Source organism: Brienomyrus brachyistius, chromosome 15 (assembly GCF_023856365.1).
Source record: "Brienomyrus brachyistius isolate T26 chromosome 15, BBRACH_0.4, whole genome shotgun sequence".
Lineage (NCBI taxonomy): Eukaryota > Metazoa > Chordata > Actinopteri > Osteoglossiformes > Mormyridae > Brienomyrus > Brienomyrus brachyistius.
Window position 1 is genome coordinate 4,688,943 of NC_064547.1, and position 20,004 is coordinate 4,708,946.

General features: G+C 44.8%; 2 protein-coding genes and 1 long non-coding RNA gene across 7 annotated transcripts; 1 reads left to right on the top strand and 2 right to left on the bottom strand.

Annotated features, from left to right (window-relative positions):
- Window positions 1-251: 251 nt before the first annotated feature.
- mpnd (MPN domain containing) lies at window positions 252-7,279 on the bottom strand. 2 transcript variants are annotated; one of them, XM_048976058.1, is made up of 14 exons: window positions 7,161-7,279; window positions 6,540-6,660; window positions 5,617-5,819; window positions 4,475-4,696; window positions 4,148-4,259; window positions 3,592-3,673; window positions 3,315-3,411; window positions 3,124-3,196; window positions 2,640-2,716; window positions 1,722-1,890; window positions 1,402-1,472; window positions 1,224-1,313; window positions 1,003-1,095; window positions 252-807 (listed from the first exon to the last, which is right to left on the bottom strand). In XM_048976058.1, the coding sequence occupies exons 2-14, from the start codon at window positions 6,541-6,543 to the stop codon at window positions 721-723; spliced, it is 1,380 nt and encodes a 459-aa protein (XP_048832015.1). In that variant the 5' UTR covers window positions 6,544-6,660; window positions 7,161-7,279; the 3' UTR covers window positions 252-720. The 2 variants fall into 2 exon arrangements, with proteins under 2 accessions (XP_048832015.1, XP_048832016.1); XM_048976059.1 differs by having other exon boundaries at window positions 7,229-7,248.
- A 545-nt stretch (window positions 7,280-7,824) lies between these two features.
- Window positions 7,825-19,685, top strand: LOC125708494 (signal-transducing adaptor protein 1-like). Of its 4 annotated transcripts, XM_048976054.1 has the most exons (18): window positions 7,828-8,010; window positions 8,178-8,320; window positions 10,795-10,866; window positions 10,958-11,077; window positions 12,198-12,254; window positions 12,438-12,577; window positions 12,688-12,816; window positions 12,953-13,022; window positions 13,980-14,082; window positions 14,366-14,449; window positions 14,937-14,999; window positions 16,011-16,082; window positions 17,081-17,149; window positions 17,288-17,407; window positions 17,553-17,624; window positions 18,467-18,535; window positions 18,674-18,793; window positions 18,969-19,685. In XM_048976054.1, exons 2-18 carry the CDS (start codon window positions 8,228-8,230, stop codon window positions 19,022-19,024), a joined length of 1,509 nt encoding a protein of 502 aa, XP_048832011.1. In that variant the 5' UTR covers window positions 7,828-8,010; window positions 8,178-8,227; the 3' UTR covers window positions 19,025-19,685. The 4 variants fall into 4 exon arrangements, with proteins under 4 accessions (XP_048832013.1, XP_048832011.1, XP_048832010.1 ...); XM_048976053.1 differs by having other exon boundaries at window positions 7,828-8,320; XM_048976056.1 differs by lacking the exons at window positions 17,288-17,407; window positions 17,553-17,624; window positions 18,467-18,535 and having other exon boundaries at window positions 7,825-8,320.
- Window positions 13,031-13,591, bottom strand: LOC125708499 (uncharacterized). The gene is made up of 3 exons (XR_007382492.1): window positions 13,501-13,591; window positions 13,242-13,375; window positions 13,031-13,129 (listed from the first exon to the last, which is right to left on the bottom strand). It is a non-coding gene; the product is annotated as an uncharacterized LOC125708499 (long non-coding RNA).
- Window positions 19,686-20,004: the final 319 nt, after the last annotated feature.

Consider the following 20,004-nt stretch of genomic DNA (forward strand, 5'->3'; position numbering starts at 1 on the left):
CCACAATGATACAGGGAACCATGGTGGAGAGTCAAACACTGGTCCTAGAGAAACTGATGTGCCTGACCACTATGGCACCGTGCCATCCCCTCTGACCTGGTTCACCTCCATATCTCCACCTGATATAGATGTTTACCACAACTCTGGGTTCTGTTTCAGTGGTTAGATAGCTACACAGGTGCTGAGATGTCCACGGGAGTGAGGGTGCCCTGGCACATATCCAGCAGCAGAGACAAATGAGACAGGCAGGGTTAGAAGGTCCAGTGTGTGTATTTAAGGTTTCCAGCAGGTTAAAGGCATTATTCCCAGTTAATATGCAGACATCACATTCATTCTACAGGACTCACGAATACTGGTAAGAATATGAGGAGCACTCCTCGTGTCCATTTCCATTGCAGTTTCCCGATTTTTCTCCAGCATTTCGACACCACCGTAGGAGTGACACAAAGACACAGGTTACGGACTGCAGGAACGCGTCAGTAGCAAAGATCTCACAGTAATAAAGGCGGTAGGAGGACCAGGCTCGGTATCCTACACGGCCCCCCAGAGAGGTGTGGCCAGGCCAGCGATGCCTGGACACTGAGGCTACACTGAAGATGAAGCACCAAGAAGATGGGGGCTCTCCCTTACACAGAGCTTGGTCAGGAGAGAATGGGACTATGGGGGAGGGGGGGGGGCCCTAGGGCTGAGGCCATCCTGTGACAGCATTCATCTTCCTCTTTACTGACTGCTGCTCAGCTGGTTGTAGACGTGCTCCAGGATCTGCGAGTAGGCCTGGTCTTTAGGAGCATGGCCGCTCAGGGAGCCCTGTGATGGGGAGATGCAGTTCAAAGAAACATTTTAGTCACTGTAGCCTCATAGGGGCCGGAAGGAGGATTTTTAAATTGTTATGAGTACTATGAGTAGTATTGTTATGAGTAGTGGCCTCCTGAGTAGTATTGTTATGAGTACTATGAGTAGTGCTCTTCTGAGCAGTATTGTTATGAGTATGAAAAACCACACCTTAATTTTGTCCAGCATTGTTATGTCCGGGCTCCACATCTGACTGAACTGCACGAGATCAGGGGCTCCTCTGTAAAACTCCACCAGCAGCATCTGATAGCAGAGTGACCCTATCAGTACAGAGTTAGCATCCATGCAAAACCGAGCCGCGCAGCTCGGCGGTTCATCTGAAAATCCACGCGGACAGAGTTGACACAGGCACATTATAAGCAATAGGGTACCATCTCGTTTAAAACGTCGCTGGTCAGGAAGTTGTCTTGAACGTAGGTCACCTCGACCGCAACAGGTATACCGTAGTCATTGGGTCGTTGCTGGAGGAAGGAAGGAGATAGGAGGTGTGACTGAGGTTCTGCCGCATCTGCATAAGTGCGTTGCAAGTGTAGGACTGATCTACTGCACCTCTGGTGGTGGCACCACCCAAAAAGGCGTTATGGTAGATGCTACACCCTGGTTGCCATGATAATAAGGGCCTGCAAATAAAGACGAGAGACGCTCAAATATTAAGGTACACACTCCAAAGGCTATATTATCTCACAAAATATGGTCGAACGCCACGAAGACAAATTTGGGAAACATTAGTAAAGGTTTTTTTGCTGTAAATGCTAGAGCTATGACACAACACATGAAGAAAAAAGACATCACAATGACACTGGGGCGGCCTAATGCCGCACCATCTAGTTACATTAGTTACTGGGCCCAGCGCCTGATTCCACACTGACCACAGATGACCCCAAGGCAGGGCTGAAAGCCGTTGTTGCTGCCCTGCAGGCGGAGCTGATGGTCCATCTGGGAGTCAATGTCCTGCAGGGATGGCAAGGCTGGGCCTCGCGGGTGGCTGTGGTACCAGCCCACCAGTGACAGCCCCCGCATAAACAGGTTCTGGCAGATCTGAAATGTCACCGGGGGGGGGGGTCACATGTAACTTACAGGCAAGTGACCATACAAAAGGCGGGAAACGCAGTAAGGGAGTCCGGTAGTGATACAAGTTCAGAATAAGGCTATAGGGCAGTGTTTCTCAACCCGACCCTCAGGCACGCAGACGGTCCGATCTTTGTGGGAGGGAACAACAACACGGACTGTCTGTGGGTCCCCGAGGGCCGGATTAGGAAACACTGTCATAGCGCATGCAGTAAATCTTAGGGAGAGGAATCTCAGAAAAGCTGTCCCTAACTGCTTGACAGATGATCATCTACGATGTTAGTTGTTTGTGTTGTTTTCTATGCAAATATGAGTCTCCTTGTCACCTACAGATTCATAATGTATCAATATTTATTTAGCATTAGATATATATTACATGTATTATCTAAAAATAATATTTCATAGCATTTTTATGTTATGTATATTGCAATATTTATCTATTACACACCTCTGTCAAAAGCGACATACTAGTGAAGAAAGTTTGGGTCTAAAGGACCTTGTTCATGTGCCCATGGACCAGCCACATGGATTCACACCCACAACCTTGCAGGTACAGACCCCGAACCCCTTTGAGCTACAGAGCCACCCAGTAAAAATCCATGTGCTGCTTATAGCCCTAATGGGCGGCCTTGGACTTTAATGACTGATTCATTATACTTTTCATCTGCCAGTAAAACGCCGTCCGAGTTACTGTGCAGGTTGGAAGTGCATCTCCATACCTCTTCTTCAACAGCAGGTGCAGAATCTCGGTCTGCCAGCCGCGTGCGACATGGAAATGCTCTAAGGACTGTCAACACTATGGGACAAGATGCCTTATTAGAGCAGAAGCGGTAGGGAGCACAGCAAAGACGGCCGGTCCGTAGTAGTAGTAGGAGTAACTCCTCCACTTTTGAGATTAAATTACAAAACAAGTAACTGAAATCACCACTTATTGTAATTATTACTATTGTAATATTCTAAAATGTCTTATCAGTAACATCAGTAAAATAGTTATAGCCATGTTTATAGTGCTTCATGAATGCATTATAATGCATTATGAAGGTACCTATAATGTGTTATACATGAGTATTTTAAAGTGTTACTGTATTATTTTATCTTACCAAATCAAACATTAACAAGGTTTCTAATAATCAAACGTGAGCATTTATGTCCGCATACAGCTTCATCTTCAGGTTTGGGGGGGTTCAGCACTAGAAGACTCACGCTGTGTGTTGGTGTCCCAGCGCCCCCCGAGGTAGCCCACCACCTCACTAGTGGTCAGATGACAGTGGAAGTCCTGGGGGGACAAAGTAAAATCCCACATCATTCCGCTTCCTTTCAGCCCCTGGCTGCCCACCTCTCCATGTACGCTGCACCCCATCCCCACCCCCCCTACAGCGCTATGGCCATCTCACCATCAGCAGCAGCACGTTGCTCGACACAGCAACGTTAAAGGGCTGGAAACGATTGATGGCAGAGAATGCAGAAAGTTCAACCAGAGTGTGAGGGTCCCTGGGAAATGGATAGAACATGTGCAGTTACTACATAGATAGGAATGGAATCCACAATCTGAAAATATACTGAAACAAAGTTACTCTGTATAATCAAAGCCCCCCCCCCCCCAGAATCAGAAGTGAAAAATTCCACTGCTGGTGGCTGTAAATTGACAGCATAAAGGTCCAGCTCACTGACCTTGCAGAGTCCCGGGTTCCCAGTGTGCAGTACCTAACTGGCAGCCTCTCTCTGTCCCCCCTGCGCTGTAATAGACTGATCTCTGGAATAAAGCACACAGGTCAGGCACATCGATTCCTTCTTTCTCAGACCCACAATCAAAGAAACAACCCATCTGTCTCCTAGAGTACCCAGTGCAAAGTCTAGAGCTAACCTCTAGAAGCATAGGGCATGAGGCAGGGAACACCCTGCATGGGAGGTCAGTACATTCCAGAGTGTGTGTAGAGACACACACGGTCACACTATGGGCAATTTAGAAATGCCTGTTCAGCTAACCACGTGTGTTTGGACTGTGGAAAGATACCTGCTCAACGCAAGAACGTGGTTGGAGGGTCACAACTCAAGCTGTGAATGTGGCAGACAATGCTACTTAGCAACAATCAGTTGGGAATATGCAAAATCCGCAGAGAGACGGGCAGAGAGACGGGCAGAGAGACGGGCAGATGGTGCCGATTATTTAGCAGTAAAGGTCTCATTGACAGGAAGGTTGCAGGGAACATAGCAGCTCCCCCCTCACCCTGCTGGTCCATCTTGCCCTTTCGGTTCTTCTCCTCCACCTGCTCCGATGTCTTGCCATCTTCCTCTTCCTCTTCTCCCATCTCTTCATCATCGCCTTCACTCGCCAGACTCTGAAAGAAAAATGAAACAAGAAGTTAGACGATAACACAGAGTGATTGTCCCAACGGCGCCATTCTGGCCCTGCTAATTCTCTGCTCCATTCCCCTATTTAACCTGTAGTGCTGCAGTTACATATTGTAGTGTTGTTTCAGGAGGATCCTCCGTTCTTTACCCTTCACCACCCCTGCTCCATCCTCCCCCATCCAGCCCATGCTCTGTCTCTCACCACCTCTCCACTGGGCTGGTACTTGTGCAGCCAGCTGGTCTTGTACTGCACCAGTTTCTGGCCTCGGTAGCGCACGGAAGCCCAGCCGCAGCCCGATTTCTTGGCGGGGTTGACCAGCCGTTTGCAGTGTGTTGCCCAGGCACTGGGCGAGTTGAAGATCTGTCCCGTTTCCACCCAGCGGATCTTTCCGTCGCAGAGCAGATCCCCCACAAACTTCTTTCCCTGGAAAAAAATGAGAAGTAAAAAGAAAGAGTAAAAAAATACAAGAAAGCAAAGCGGACGCTCTTCCTTTTATATAGGGCATTTGAAATTCTGATGGTCACCCAGTTGCCCCCAAAGTGGCACAGGCGATTCTCCAAAATCCAGGTGGCCACTGTCTTTCAGCCTTACAGGTCACACTGTACTGCACCCTTAACGTTACCCTCACTGGAGAGTCGCCACGGCTCACACAGGTCAAACTCGGACCTATCACATAAATGACGATGCTCCTTTGTAACAGTCAGCTAGGACGGACTGCCTAGTCCCTGCATCTCCCTTCTGGCATACTCCTTTTTACGGAGTCCGCAACAGCAACTTGGAAGCAACCTTAAACTGCAGCAGTGGCCAATGGGGAAACACCTAGCATTTCTGGCATTCCTCTTTAAAAATTATTTCACAGATACTGGCATAAAGAATGTTTACAAATATCATACACTGGATGATGAAATAAGTAACTGCAATAAAGTTCTGCAACGCATATATTGCACTGGAAGTGTTTCCACAGCTTTCTCCACGAGTGTAAGTATCCCCGAATTGCGAAGCTGTGTAATACTGAGGAGAGGGATAAAATGTGAGGTGTTTAATGCTGGTTCTTAAAACAACAAATGCTAACTGGATTAATAAATCTTAGTTACTGTGTCGCATAGCATTTTATTAAAGACAAGCGTTGCGATGCATGAGATTGGGATGAATGCACTCATTTAAGGGAAAGTACACTTTTTTTAAAAGCTCTAGGTATGGTGGAAGCATGAAGGACGCAAATGAGGGAGGGGAGTGGGTAAGCGACAAGCTTCTGGTGTCTCCCAGGCATACACTGAAGGATGGGGCCACAGGACAGACAGCGATGAAAACATCAGCATGGAAGAGGAGTACCACAGCGTTACCAGGTAGTGTATGGACAGCACACCGTCCCCGGGTTCTACCAGTCCGTCTTTCAGCAGCACGCGCAGGGTGATACCTCGCCGCGTCAGCAGGGATCCGCGACCCGGGGTCACCCTCGAGTCCACCTCCTCTGCCCCACTCAGCTCTTCTTCTTCATCCTCACCTCCCTCCTCCACCACTGGTGGGGATGAAGGTGGCTCTGAACCTAGAACACACACCAAAACATCCAAACCCACATCACAGAAAAAAAATCACGATGGAGAACATAAAAAAAAAAGTAACTGGCTTTCTATGTTGATGCATGTTTTTTGTATATAAAGCAAATGAAATACAACATATTTTCTTCATTCGTTTTAATTTTGCATTAACTGGAAAACAACTCTGTTATGAGCAATTTCAATTTTCACATGTGTATACCCACTATCTTCTATGGGTTGGCGCCCCCATCCTGGGTTATTCCCTGCCTTGCGCCGGTAGCCTCCGGGATAGCCCCCCCCCCCCCCCTCCCCGCGACCCTGAATAGGATCAGCGGTTTCAGAAAATGAATGAATGGATGGATGGTATCCCCACTGTTTACACATGGAAGTCCGCAGGAACTGAATTGTAAACATTCGTAAAATTTAGACGCACTTTTGTATTAGTGGCGCAATCCACCATTGTTAAATGTAACCTGTACAGCACCAACATTTTATATCCTAAGTGTGGGAGATCGACACTAAACACAAGAAGGGGGGGGGGAATCTACCTTAATTTAAGTCCGCATAAAATTCAAAAAATTCTAAATTGTTAAAATTATTATTGTGTGTATAGGAAACTCGGCCGATTTGCTGACAGGCAATCTTCATTTTTTTCCCTGTCCGCAGCACGAGGCCTGCTAATGATTAATTTTACACTTATTAAAATTAAAACATCGTGTAATCCTCACCCATTTCGCCGTAAACCTCCGTGGTTCGGCGCGGTTCCGGTCCGGCAGGGCTGCTTCTCGGCGATCAGCTGTGAGCGCTGCGCGGAGTTGGAGTTTTCAGCCCAGACAGTTAGCTTGCTAGCTATTATTCAAAAACATAAAATGAAGGCGTCTATCTGCAGTCTAGTTTCCTTGTTGTGTTGCTTTAATGTCAATTCCCCTCCCCTTTCTCCCTCACTCCCGTCCTTGTCACTCTGCACTTCACTGATAATAATTATTTTTTCCCACTCGAAACTTTCAATGTGATTTTATTAAATGCAAACAGCGAACTTACTCGCAGACCATAAGTATAAACACTGATTACTAAATTGCTACGCTTCTTCACCATCTTTAGTTTATAATCTCTTCGGTTTCCGGCGGGCAGACAGTGGCGGTCGAGCGATCGGCGCTTCCCGAATTAGCCACTTAGCAGATTTAGCCTCTACAGCTGCCGTCGCTATCATAGCTTAGTGGCGCAGGGAAATAAATGCTTAAACGTCTAGCATTTCAGTTAGTGGCGTGAGGATGTATATCGCAATATTGTGGAATTTGCAACGTTGTAGCCAGAATGAACTAAGCGCACATGTCAGCGGAGATACATACCCCATCGGTCCGCATCTGTTTCGTCCTATCAGTATGTTTCCCTAAAGCTCAGACACCCCCTGCCTTACCCGCCCCCTTGTCTGTCCGTCGGATTCCTCTTACTCCCATCTCCATCTGGCGACTGCACGCAGCATTGTGCTCCAGTTGCGACCCATTATAGTCGGGGGAGGGCGACAGATTGCCATCTCTGCCATTTCTGTCTTATCTGGCGAAGCAGCACCGGCTCTTCCCGTCTTTTTCGCAGCTCACCGAAACCACGTGCAGCCCACCATCTACTCGCTAACCACAGTGGTCCGCCTTCATGCACATGCACCGCAATTAACAGGTGTGAAATAAATGTGTGCTGACATACGTGCAACCCCGTACATCCGATCACAAACTAATGATCTTTATATCTTGATATTTGCTGTAGTTATATATTTGTCTGTGCTATTGGACAAAGAAATGCACCCACGGGGATCAATTAAGTCTAATTTTATAATCCAGTCTTATAATACTTATAATATTTCACGTGAACAACAGAAGAAATTGGTTCGTATGGTAAGTAGTGTATAATTAGTATACAGTGAGTATGCATTTGCATAATTTGTTTAATTATACTTTTAAACAAATTACACACATTTAAAATATTTGTTCAGTCGTGCTCTAGATCGCTTTCGGAGGTCGACGTATTTTGTGAAAGGTGTTTCCCGGCCAGGGGTTTATTTGTAGGCGTGATTTTCCGAAACGCCTACTGGGACTGACGGGCTGTCAGTAAAATAATACACTGACTTGTTTGGTTTCGGCGGCTTTATTTGACATGTGGATCAGAGCAGAGTAATATGAAGCTAGAATCGTCTAGTTTAGTGTCGTAAGTACGGATTTGCTAGTTTAAATTTTTGAGTACTCTTGAACAAGCGTACTTTCCTGATAGTTCATGCGTTTTCTTTGGAGAGTGTAATCTATCTCTTGAAGAATTTATTGTCAAAACGCAATGAAGGATTTATTTTTTTCCTCTTCTTCCGATAATTGAGGAAGGAAGGACGTGTTTTCTGGAGCCCTTTGCTTTAAGTTAACCTGGGATTCCGATGGCAAATCCACAATCCAAACTGCAACAAAGGCGACAGATCCCGAATTGCTACTACGAAGGTTATCTTGAAAAGAGCTCAGCTAAAGAAAAGGTATATGTTTTAGTCATTTGTTTTATATAGTATTTTTATGTATTTTATATGTGATGATTTTATATCGAGTCTTGCAAATTGTACTGCACTGATTGCTTTCATTTAACTAATGCCTTTTAAATTTGTGTGCTGGTCACTAACAATCAAAACTGATCGACTAATTCCAATGAGGGCGAATCAACCAATCAAGTTCGTATTATTTCTTTCTTACATGCAACATATTCACATTTAATAATCAAAGATATCCATTATCCATTTATAACTGAAACAGCTACATTGTGTAATCAACTTTATTTACAATTGTCACCAGCTGCAAAAAAGTCCTCTGTTACACCCATACGCACGTTGTATTGGATTTTCTGGTCACCCAAACTCCATAACGCGCGAATGCCACATAGGCATTTGGGCAAAGCACATGGGCACTACGTCATTGGGGAATCACCAAGCAGACCACCACCAGCCCCCCCCCCCCGTAGCCACCCCTCTTTTTTATTTTTCTATTTTTTTAAATATTGCACTCACTGTGACGTCTTCCTTATGTTACATGCATTTGTGAATTTTGTGAGCCCCCAGTCAGCTCCGTTGCTTTCTGACGTGACGTCGTTTTAACGTCAGTTAGCTCGAATCGAAATGGACAAACTTCAGCAATTTAGCGTAAAAAGAAGACGTAAAAAAGGGGAGTGGTGGGGCGTGGGTCCAGTCGCCTGCGGTCACTTAATACTTTTTATCCGGCGGTGCCAAAAGGCGTCATGGAAGGAAAGCAAGATGTAGAATCATATAAGCAAGCTTGGGGTATTATTAGGGTTTAAGTAAAACACTACTCTATTCCCCTTAGACTTTACTTAAAAATGAGTCATTTATTCATTTTGTATGATCCTCGATTATTAAAGTTCTGGATGCATTACCGAAAACTGCTTAGCATATTGCAATGGATAACACAAAATCTTAAAGCATTGTAGTTCTGAAGGTGGAAATTTGTTTAATTTTTTAAGAATATAACCAGGAAAATGATTCAGCAAAGTGAGTCATGTTTTGTCATATGAATTTTGGTTTAGGGCCAGACATTTGTAAACATGCCAGGACATAATGTGCGTGCTCTAAATCTTCCTGATACGAAGGGAAGTTTCATAAAGGTGGCTACATTCCACACAGGTTAGCTGTTGACATTCTAGAAACGACTGAAATGAACTTTGTTTGCTGTTTGTGTTATCGCTGGATGAAACCAGTTAGACAGTAATAATGATTTCGCCAAGAAATCACATGGAACTTAATCTGTCACATGATGGGGAAAATTCCTTGTGGAAGAAGCTACAAGATAAGAGGTTTCAGAAATGAATTTTGTTCCCTGAGGTAGTATGTTTTACAAATATGCAGTAAGTGTCAAATTACTGTGATGTTCTAGTGAAACTTAAATTCTGAATTGCTGTTTTGTCATTCATGTAGGATAAGACCACAGGAAAAAAATGAGTATGTTACATAAATAAATTGCTAAAGCATTTGCACTTGTCATACATTAATGTAAGGGTTGTTCAATCAGATCTTTTAAACCATGAAATACATTTAAGCTGAACTAGGTAAAGGTAGATTCAAAGGATAGGTCTTGGTGCTTTTAAAACTGCATATATGCATCTTGTAAGTGATCGTCTGTGTTACGGTAATGATCCTGCCCTGTCACGTGGCATTTGTCCCTGTCTGGTGGCCTGTTCAGTTAATGAATAACGGCAATAAATTTCTCAGAGACGATAAGGAAATGGTGCCTGGGTGAAATGCCCTCCCTAGAAGTGGTCTTGCACAACTGCCTATTGTCACTTTTCGATGGACATGGGCGAATGTTCACAAAGAATATATTTTTCTTCCATCTTTTTTCAATTTATATGCATGTTATTTTACAGGTTACTAAAAAATAAACAACGTAATGAATCCAATCCAAATGACATACTTCAAACATTATTCAACTTAAACTGAATATCATACTAATGTGCTGAATTAGCTGCCCCCCCGCTACGTCACATTGTCACATGTGGGTTAAATGCAGAGGACACATTTCATTGTTGTATGCTGTGGTGTGTCAACAATGACAATTAATCGCTAAATTCTTATTCTGATGGAAAAAACCTGAGGAATTAAGTATGAATCTATTTCTTACATCATATTATTATTGAGAAATATGTTTCCTGAAAGCATGGTTTAGTTCACTCCATGACGTTTGCAGGGGTCTTCCAAAGCTTCTGGGCTGTCTGACATAGACGGAGCAAAATATTAGTCCAGTTGTGTAACAGACTCAACTAACCAGTTCTTCTGGGTGATCTTTTCCCCCATCTGCGTATTTCCGTTTCTGCTTACATATGCTTGGTGTTGCAAAGACTGATGCCGATTCATTTTTTTTTGTTCCACGGCAAAACTCTGCTCCCATGCATCATTTTAAAAATCCTCTGTAGATGTCACAAATAGTTTATCTTTGATTGCTTGTCCAGGTGTCCCAGCGTCTCTGGGCATCCCTTTGTGGGAACACCCTGTTTTTCTACAACACCATCAAGGACGTGGAGGTGAGTGTGCATTGAGGAAAGGCGGCTGGACCACGGGCAGCATGATGTTAATGGCGTGCTGATGGTAGATGTGTCTTGTCCCCTCTTGGAGTATGTGGACAGGATTGACCTTGACGGATTTATCTCCCTGCTGGATGACAACAGCCGAGACCGAAACCTGGGGGCAGCTCGATTCCAACTGCGTACCAAGGAGGGGGAATTCAAAATCACTGTGAGTCTGCCCCACCGACTGGCAAACAAATAGTGCCATGTGACTTCCAGCTCAGCTGGGCCCCAAAATCTGTGATACCAAACGGCGGCAGATCCACCAGCCTCTCCCTGCAGAACTATTCTGGTTCATATACTTCCAAAGGCCATGCACGTCAATGCAAACTTGGTTCGGGAGAGGAGAGGAGATTTTTTTAGATGGAGGAGTACTGTAATCGCTGAGCTGGAGCTTTATAATGAGGTTCTTTGTCATTTATAATGTGATAATTGCGGTAGGAGGAAACTGAGGAAACTGACCGAAGTAGATCGGGAAGAAGAAGTTTCAGAAGTACGGTTATAACGGTTTCTACATCTGGGAGGTAGTTTGCCAGAGTTGGGTAACTTTCAGGTTCATTTCTGGTTTTAACGCTGGTTTTATGTTTATAAGCTAAGTGAGATGATCTCAGTTTTGACCTGTTTATAGACCGAGAGAAACTGAGAAATGGTGTCATCTTCCATTAATAGTTTTTGAGTTATATCTTTGTGTACTGCAGTATACCAGCACTAGTCTACTGTTACATGCTGTGGATTCTATAGCGCATACTATCTTTTAAAGTACTTATTTACAATGTAAACCTGATCTCATATTTTTCTCATTGTAAGCAAAAACAAGGAACTCTTGAAATACTGGTCTTTTTGGGCAAATACACAGCACAGAGTTTTTAAACTGAAAAATTAGAAGGCCCCACATTTGTTACTTAAACCTGTGTTAAGACATAATCATTTCCATAGTAGGCTGACCAGATAATCCATGTTAGAGAAGACACATTGAGCTGCGACAGGATTTGTGAACGTCCGTTTCAAATAAAAGGACCCAGATTTCACTTAAGAGCTGAGTTCTTGCTGTGTGCCGATTGGTCAGCCTCCTATAATCATGCTTGTGTCACTGATGTTAATGCAAAACCGCTGGATGAATCTTTTAATCAAGGAAACAAACCAGTCAAAGCACAAGACGAAATGAACTATTTAGCCAAGCAAAGAAGCCTTTAAGTTTAAGAAGCCCATAGCACCCCCCCCCGCCCCCCCAACATGGACTATCAGGTCATTTTACTTGTGCTGGACCCACATGCTCCTCCCGTCTCTAGGTTCCCACTCTGGAAAATCGTGAACTCTGGAAGGGCTTCATCCATGCTGTTGCAGAGGTCAGTAACGCAATCGGGCATCGCCATGGAAACAAGTTGCAGTCTTTATGTTTAAGTCACACATTGCGATGTTGTTCCAGTGAATGATTAGCACATTCTACCGGCAGCAGTATGTGCATCATATGTACAATAAGGAAGTCTCCAAATGGCCGTAACAATTTACTTCCCCTGGTTCTGTCTCAGCACTCTGTTCCCAGCACCCTAAATCTGCTCCCAGGGCAAGTACACATGTTGCAGGAGGTGGTAGAAAAAGAACAGGAGAGACAGAATACAGCTGCTGTCCAAGACAATCTCTACCTTTCTCTAGTGGCAGACATGCCACCGTGAGTGTTGCACATTTCTTACCACCACTGTCTGGACAATTAAGGAGAGAATCCAATGAGCTTTTCCACGTCCGGTCATGTGACTGGCTTTTTGTGTTTGGGTAATGCAGGTGTTTCCATGAAGTCTCCCGGAAGGAGGCCATGGGTCTTCTGGAGAAGTATGCGGATTGTGGAAACATGCTGCTAAGACCGAGCAAAGACGGCTTCATGGCCGTCACCACCCGCCAGGACCTGAATGGGTAAGGAGAACCTTTCCGGAATGTTCTTTATGGCGGCCTGTTTGCCCCCTCCTCCCTCTGTGGCTCTGCGTGGCTCTGAACACAATCAGAATTTACCGCATTAGCGACAGTCTTTATTATGATTATCTCCCATCAGGTCGGTGTTCCACCATTACCGTGTCATTCGAAGGCCAGAAGGAGGATTTCTGATTAATCTGGAGACCCCAGTGAGTTCAGCAGCATCCTACCGTCCCTCTCTCACGGACTCACGCCATGTATTTTATTGCAGAATTGCAATTCTTCCTCCAGTTACTGTTGTTATATTCATTTCTACCTAAGTGGTATAAGTGACGCAATATTCAAAAAGGTAAAATGACATTTGGCTGGAATGGTATCACTCAGGGAGCTGCACTGAGTCATTTCTGAGAAGAAAGTAATATTTATACCAGTCGCTGGCTGTTTTCCTGCATTCCATAGCTGTCCGACGGGGTACCAGCGGGGAAACCAGCAAAGGCAATGTTCCGATAAGAAGGGCTTTTACTTCTAATATCAACCACTTGACACAGTTCAGATATAACCACTGAGAAGACAGACATTGCTACTATAGTTTTGCTTCATTAAAATGTACTAAAGCTGTACACTATGAAAGAGAAAACTGAATAGCCTCAGAATAGGCAATTTAATTTCAAATATTTGGCCACCTACCAGCTATTGACTTCCTCACATTATTTAGTTGACCTCATGAGAAAAATGTTTGTCCTCATGGACTGTCTGGCAGGGAGCAAAAAGGTGGACCCTCTGTGGGTCTCCAGGGACTGGGTTGGGAAACACCGCCTTAAAGAACAGGGGCCTAGCCCGTCCCCTTCACCATGTGATGATGTAAGTCGCTCTGGCTAAGGGCGTCTGCCAAATCCTGTAAATGTAAATGTGATCATCACATGACCCTCCAGGATGCTTCCTCACCGTCTGCCCTCTGCAGCACTTTCATAACTTACTTCCTGCAAAATAACTTTCCTTTAGGTCTTACTGGGCTAAGTACTAGGATTTAGATGTTGCCGACATTAGAAATGTCCTGCATTTTAACAGTATGCTAGAACTAGGGGTTCAAAGTGACACTTAAAATAAATATTTGCCCTCCCCCGCACCCTACACAACTGACCCTCCTGTTTCCTTGTGTGTCTTAGATTCCCTGTGACAACCTCTATGAAGTAATCAAATGCCTCGAGGAGAAAACCTCTGGAATCCTACAGCCCTTCATCCTCAATAATATATATAATGACAACATCAGTGAGCAGCTCGTCTTGAAGCACACATGTTTATTTGTGGTGGTGGGCAAAGCCTGTAGAAAGACTCCCTTGCCTTATCAGCCTGTGTAAACATCCCGCTATGTGATGTTGCAAACACGTATACAAGCCTGTCCAATTTGTCCATGTGGGTGTTTAATATTTACTGTCGTCCGATGCTGATTCGTAGGTTTCAATGTAAAGTGCAGGGCTACCATTAATTAGTGGCTGCTTGTAAACCCATCTTGTTGATTCCTTGCCTCCCCTGCCCCCCCCCTCCCCCCCAGCTTTAGTTCAGCAGAATGAGGAGAATGGAGAGAAGAATCTGAAATTCATCACAGGAAGCCCCAGTCTGAAAGCCCCTCCGCCAGGTAGCTCCTCTCAGTCAGTCAGTTACCTTCCTGAAACAGGACTGTCTATTTCCAGCTCTCATCAGCATGGATTAAGAATCGAACAGATGGCTGAACCGTAAAAGTACGAACGAGCACTTTCGTTTTTGGCGCAAACATGTGTGGCTAGGTGCTCGGAAGGGGGGAGGCCCACATGCACATTTGGGTTTATTTATTTTGGAGATGTTTTAAGGAGGAGTGTTGAGTGAGGTGTCCTGTGTATGTCTTATGTAACCTGCAGACAACCAAAAACAAACAGTAAGCCTGCATGCAAAGTTTTTTAGCGTACACCGTAATAATGGCGAATACCCTCACCCCTCCTTCTCAGCTCCTTTCATTCTGTATGGTTGACACACTTTTACCTTACGTTTGGTCATGGGCTTTTATCTACTTCAGTCAGCAGCACGGTGCGGCACAACCCTCTTTTAACTGCCAGTGAGTGCTGATTTTTGTCTGTTTTGTGACGCAGGTAGCAACACGATGCAGGAATCCCTCCATCCAGCTTGTGTCCCAGCGGGCCCATCTAAGACAGGTAGGTTCCAGTCAGCCTGCACACTACATCTCAGGAGATTAGAGGTCCGTCCCATTGGGGGGACAGGTGTGGGGTTGATGCTCAGGGATCTCCGCTAAAAAGGGGGCTCTACAATCCATACATCCATCCATTTTCCAAAACGCTTATCCTACTGGGTCCCGGGGGGTCCGGAGCCTATCCCGGAAGCAATGGGCACGAGGCAGGGAACAACCCAGGATGGGGGGCCAGCCCATCGCAGGGGGCTCAACTAACCTTGTTCAATGAAATTTTAACCTACCCCCACCAGTTGACAGCATGTATCGTTCCAGTGACCCCAGTGACAACACTCTTAGTCGACAGCTAGTATTGTCGGCAACCCCCATCCACACTCAGTAACAACCACATTGTAGAAAACAGCCCATGGGCCTCTGACCGTGTTAATGAGCCTCTGCAAAGTAGGCTTGACCAAACCCAAACTGTGAATGTGAAATGACAGTAAAGCACTTTAAAAACAGCATGGAAAGTGCACGTTAAACCAGCACTCTCCAGAGGTGATCAGTTCAGGGCTAGAAAGTAAAAATCCAGGCCAAGATTTTGTTTCAACCAACCAGTTGCATACTTTGTGTGACTCTTTTTGCTCAACTCGTCCGTTGAAACAAAATCTTGGTCTGGATTTTACTTTCTGGACCTAAACTATCCACCTCTGACACTCTCCCGAACACATGCACACAACTCTCCATTTGGGACCATGTCACAGACTCCCTTATACTGCTGAATCCACCCAGCTGATGTTCAAGGTCAATGTAATTAATCCATTCAGGTTCAGGAGGTTGGTCTGATGACCGGTGATCAGTTGGCATGAAAGTGAAAGACCCAGTCCCATGTCATCAGTTTTCTCCCTGCCCACTTACCAGATATATCTGAATGAACAGGGGCTCAATGTCCTGACCAGCACAGCGCCTCAAAGCCTCCTTTTAACCAATCAAACTCCGGCTGACACTGAGCACTGATCTTACTGTGTTTGTGATGCAGCAAATTCCAAGAAAAAGAAACCCAACCACACGGGCTCTGGCACACGTGCCCCAATGCTCCTTCCAAAGTTTGGTAGGTACCAGTCACCCTGTCCTGATTTCAGGAAATTAGACGTCTGTGCCTTGGGTAGGACTGCTAATCAAATCGTGATCAACAGCTCTGGGGAAATATCTGCTCCAGAGCTGTTCCAGCCAAGTGGCTTGTGGTCATTTATCTTTTAGCAGGCGCCAGTAGACGAAGATCCTTGTAGATGCTCATGATGTTTGGCAGTGGTAGACAAGGGGTCTGTTCAGCTGACTTAACTCACCACAGGGCTTTCTCATCAGCTGCAGTGCAACTGGTGTACTCACTGGTTATACAAACCGCTGTGCACACTAGTGTACTCACTGGATATACAAACCGCTGTGCCCACTAGTGTACTCATTGGATATACAAACCGCTGTGCCCACTGGTGTACTCCCTGGATATACAAACTGCTATGCACATTAATGTACTCACTGGATATACAAACCACTGTGACCACTGTTGTACTGATTGGTGTACTTACTAGTGTATTTACTGATGTACCCACTGAGTATGCAGCTGCTGTGCCCACTGGTGTACCATCTGCCTTACAAACTGGTGTACTAATGATGCATTGATTAGAGTAATAACTGGCATACCAAATAATGTATGCACTGGTGTACTGACTAGTGTACCCAGTGGTGTACCCAGTGGTGTGCCCAGTGGTGTACCCAGTGGTGTACCAATTGTTGAACTAACTGGTGTACCTACTGATGTACCTATTGATATACTAACTGGTGTACTCACTGATGTACCCATTGGTGTATCAGACAATCATGTGGTAGGTTAGGGTTCTCTCAGCAGACACTGGGGCAGGTGGGCTCTGCTTATCCACTGTATAGACAGTCTGTATAAGGTGCACAGACAGTCTGTAGTATATATTTTGAGAATCATTTTTGTCATTTACATGATGTGTTGTCTTCTTTTTAGTGACATTGGCCGAATCAACATGTAAATATCACAGTTATATTCAGGGTCGGAATAATCAGTTTTTCTTGACTTTTCAGTGAAGAAATTTGTGTCATCAGTTCAGGACTCACTTCCCAGTAATTCCAGCAGTGAGGAACAGTCCAGTGGTGAGTCAACCTCACCTGTTCCCTGTGATGAAGTGATTCAGGGATGTAATGCATCCTCACTCCCCCTACCTGGATTTTCCTTTACAGTGTTTTGTGTCCCTTGTTCACCTTCAACCTGCTTCATTTCCTGATCTTCAGGAACTGACCAGCTCCTTGTGACCGTACCCTCAGTGTCCGCGAAAACTGGCATGCAGAACAAGCAAGCGATTTCTAAACCACCTTTTGCTATGGGCTCTTCAATTGGAGACTTGCCCCTCGGTAAGTGAAAGCTACAGTATTTACCAGATATATCTGAATGAACAGGGGCTCGATGTCCTGACCAGCACAGCGCCTCAAAGCCTCCTTTTGACCAATCAAACTCCGGCTGACACTGAGCACTGATCTTACTGTGTTTGTGATGCAGCAAATGCCAAGGAATCGAAACCCAACCACACGGGCTCTGGCACACGTGCACCAATCCCCCTTCCAAGATTTGGTAGGTACCGGTCACCCTGTCCTGATTTCAGGAAATTAGACGTCTGTGCCTTGGGTAGGACTGCTAATCAAATCGTGATCAACAGCTCTGGGGAAATACCTGCTCCAGAGCTGTTCCAGCCAAGTGGCTTGTGGTCATTTATCTTTTAGCAGGCGCCAGTAGACGAAGATCCTTGTAGATGCTCATGATGTTTGGCAGTGGTAGACGAAGGATCTGTTCAGCTGACTTAACTAACCACAGGGCTTTCTCATCAGCTGCAGTGCAACTGGTGTACTCACTGGTTATACAAACCACTGTGCACACTAATGTACTCACTGGTTATACAAACCGCTGTGACCACTGGTGTACTCACTGGTTATACAAACCGCTGTGACCACTGGTGTACTCACTGGATATACAAACCGCTGTGACCACTGGTGTACTCACTGGAAATACAAACCGCTGTGCCCACCGGTGTACTCACTGGACACACAAACCACTTTGTCCAATGGCGTACCGCCTGGTGTGCCCACAGGTGTACCCACTGATGTACCTACTGGTCTACCGTTTGTTGAACTAACTGGTGTACTAACTGATGTACCCGGTGATGTACCCTTTGGTGTATCAGACCATCATGTGATAGGTTAGGGTTCTCTCAGCAGAGACTGGGGCAGGTGGGCTCTGCTTATCCACTGTAAAGACAGTCTGTATAAGGTGCACAGACAGTCTGTAGTATATATTTTGAGAATCATTTTTGTCATTTACATGATGTGTTGTCTTCTTTTTAGTGACATTTCCCGAATCAACATGTAAATATCACAGTTATATTCTGGGTTGGAATGACATTTTTCTTGACTTTTCAGGGAAGAAATTTGTGTCACCAGTTCAGGACTCACTTCCCAGTAATTCCAGCAGTGAGGAACAGTCCAGTGGTGAGTCAACCTCACCTGTTCCCTGTGATGAAGTGATTCGGGGATGTAATGCATCCTCACTCCCCCTACCTGGATTTTCCTTTACAGTGTTTTGTGTCCCTTGTTCACCTTCAACCTGCTTCATTTCCTGATCTTTAGGAACTGACCAGCTCCTTGTGACCGTACCCTCAGTGTCCGCGAAAACTGGCTTGCAGAACAAGCAAGCGATTTCTAAACCACCTTTTGCTATGGGCTCTTCAATTGGAGACTTGCCCCTCGGTATGTAACAGCTGAATATAAGAAGCATGCATTGATTTTACTGACTGTTCAGTAAATTTACTTACTAAAGATACAGTATGTTTTGAGGTTGTTAGTTTTGATAGGATCTTTTCTTACAATCTGATCAAACGGTTGGAGGACTGAAGTTTTTGTAAATCTCCATTCTTTCAAATAGCTTTCTCAGAGGAGCTTAAAAAGAAAGTGGAAGAAAGACAGGAGAACAAGAAGTGATCTACCCAGCTCTTCGAAGCCAGCGTTTCTGCAAGGAATCCCCCAGTCTTCCTCGAGATCCCACGGAAGTGGCTGAAGGACTGCACACCGTGCACTGACATTGCGTGCCTTTTGATTTGGTGGGCATGTGCACGCTGTGCACCAATACAGACACTCCGATGTGTGAGGATCCATAACCCTCGGCCTCATAAGGCGCAGAAGCGATCCAACGGGGTGGAAAGCTCTCCAGTACTGCGCCGAGGAGCGGCGAAGATTGATGAGGGAAATTGATTCTTGTTGGAAGCAGACCTGCTGGATGCCTTAAGCGATGGTAAATCAGAGTGTAAGTGTCACATCAGTGCCACAATCATTTGTTAACTGAAATATTGTACGTATCTTAGTGTACAGCCACCTGCCGTTTATCGAATGACTTCTCCTCATTTCTCTGGCTTCTTACTCACTCTCAGCAGACGCGCACAGAATTAACAATGTAAATTTCTTGTACAGTTGGAACATTTTTTTTGCAGTTCATTATATTGAGAAGAAATTTTGTTTTATTTATTATGCACAATCCTGGGGATGTGTAAGACGCGTAAATCAAACATGAATTTTTATGTAACTCTACAGATCCCCTTAGAATGATCACTTTGTAATAGTACATAGTAAAGTGATGGACCTGAAATTTCTAGCTGCAAATGTTTTTTCTTCTTGTGGGTCATATATTCATGTTCCCTTAAGTGTATTTCCTTGTACTTATTTCATTCACAGTTTTTATAATAATAATATAAGAATAATAATAATCATCATCTAATATATATATAACCAATAATACTAAAGAGCCATGCATCTTTTCACTGAGAGTAATGTTATGTACAGTAGGTACTGCTACAATAAGTCAAAGACGATCAAAGTTTTTTATTTATTGTGAGACCTAGCTGGTCTTTGATAAAGCCTCATGTATATAATAAGAAATGTTGCGGGACTGTGGCAGATACGGTCTT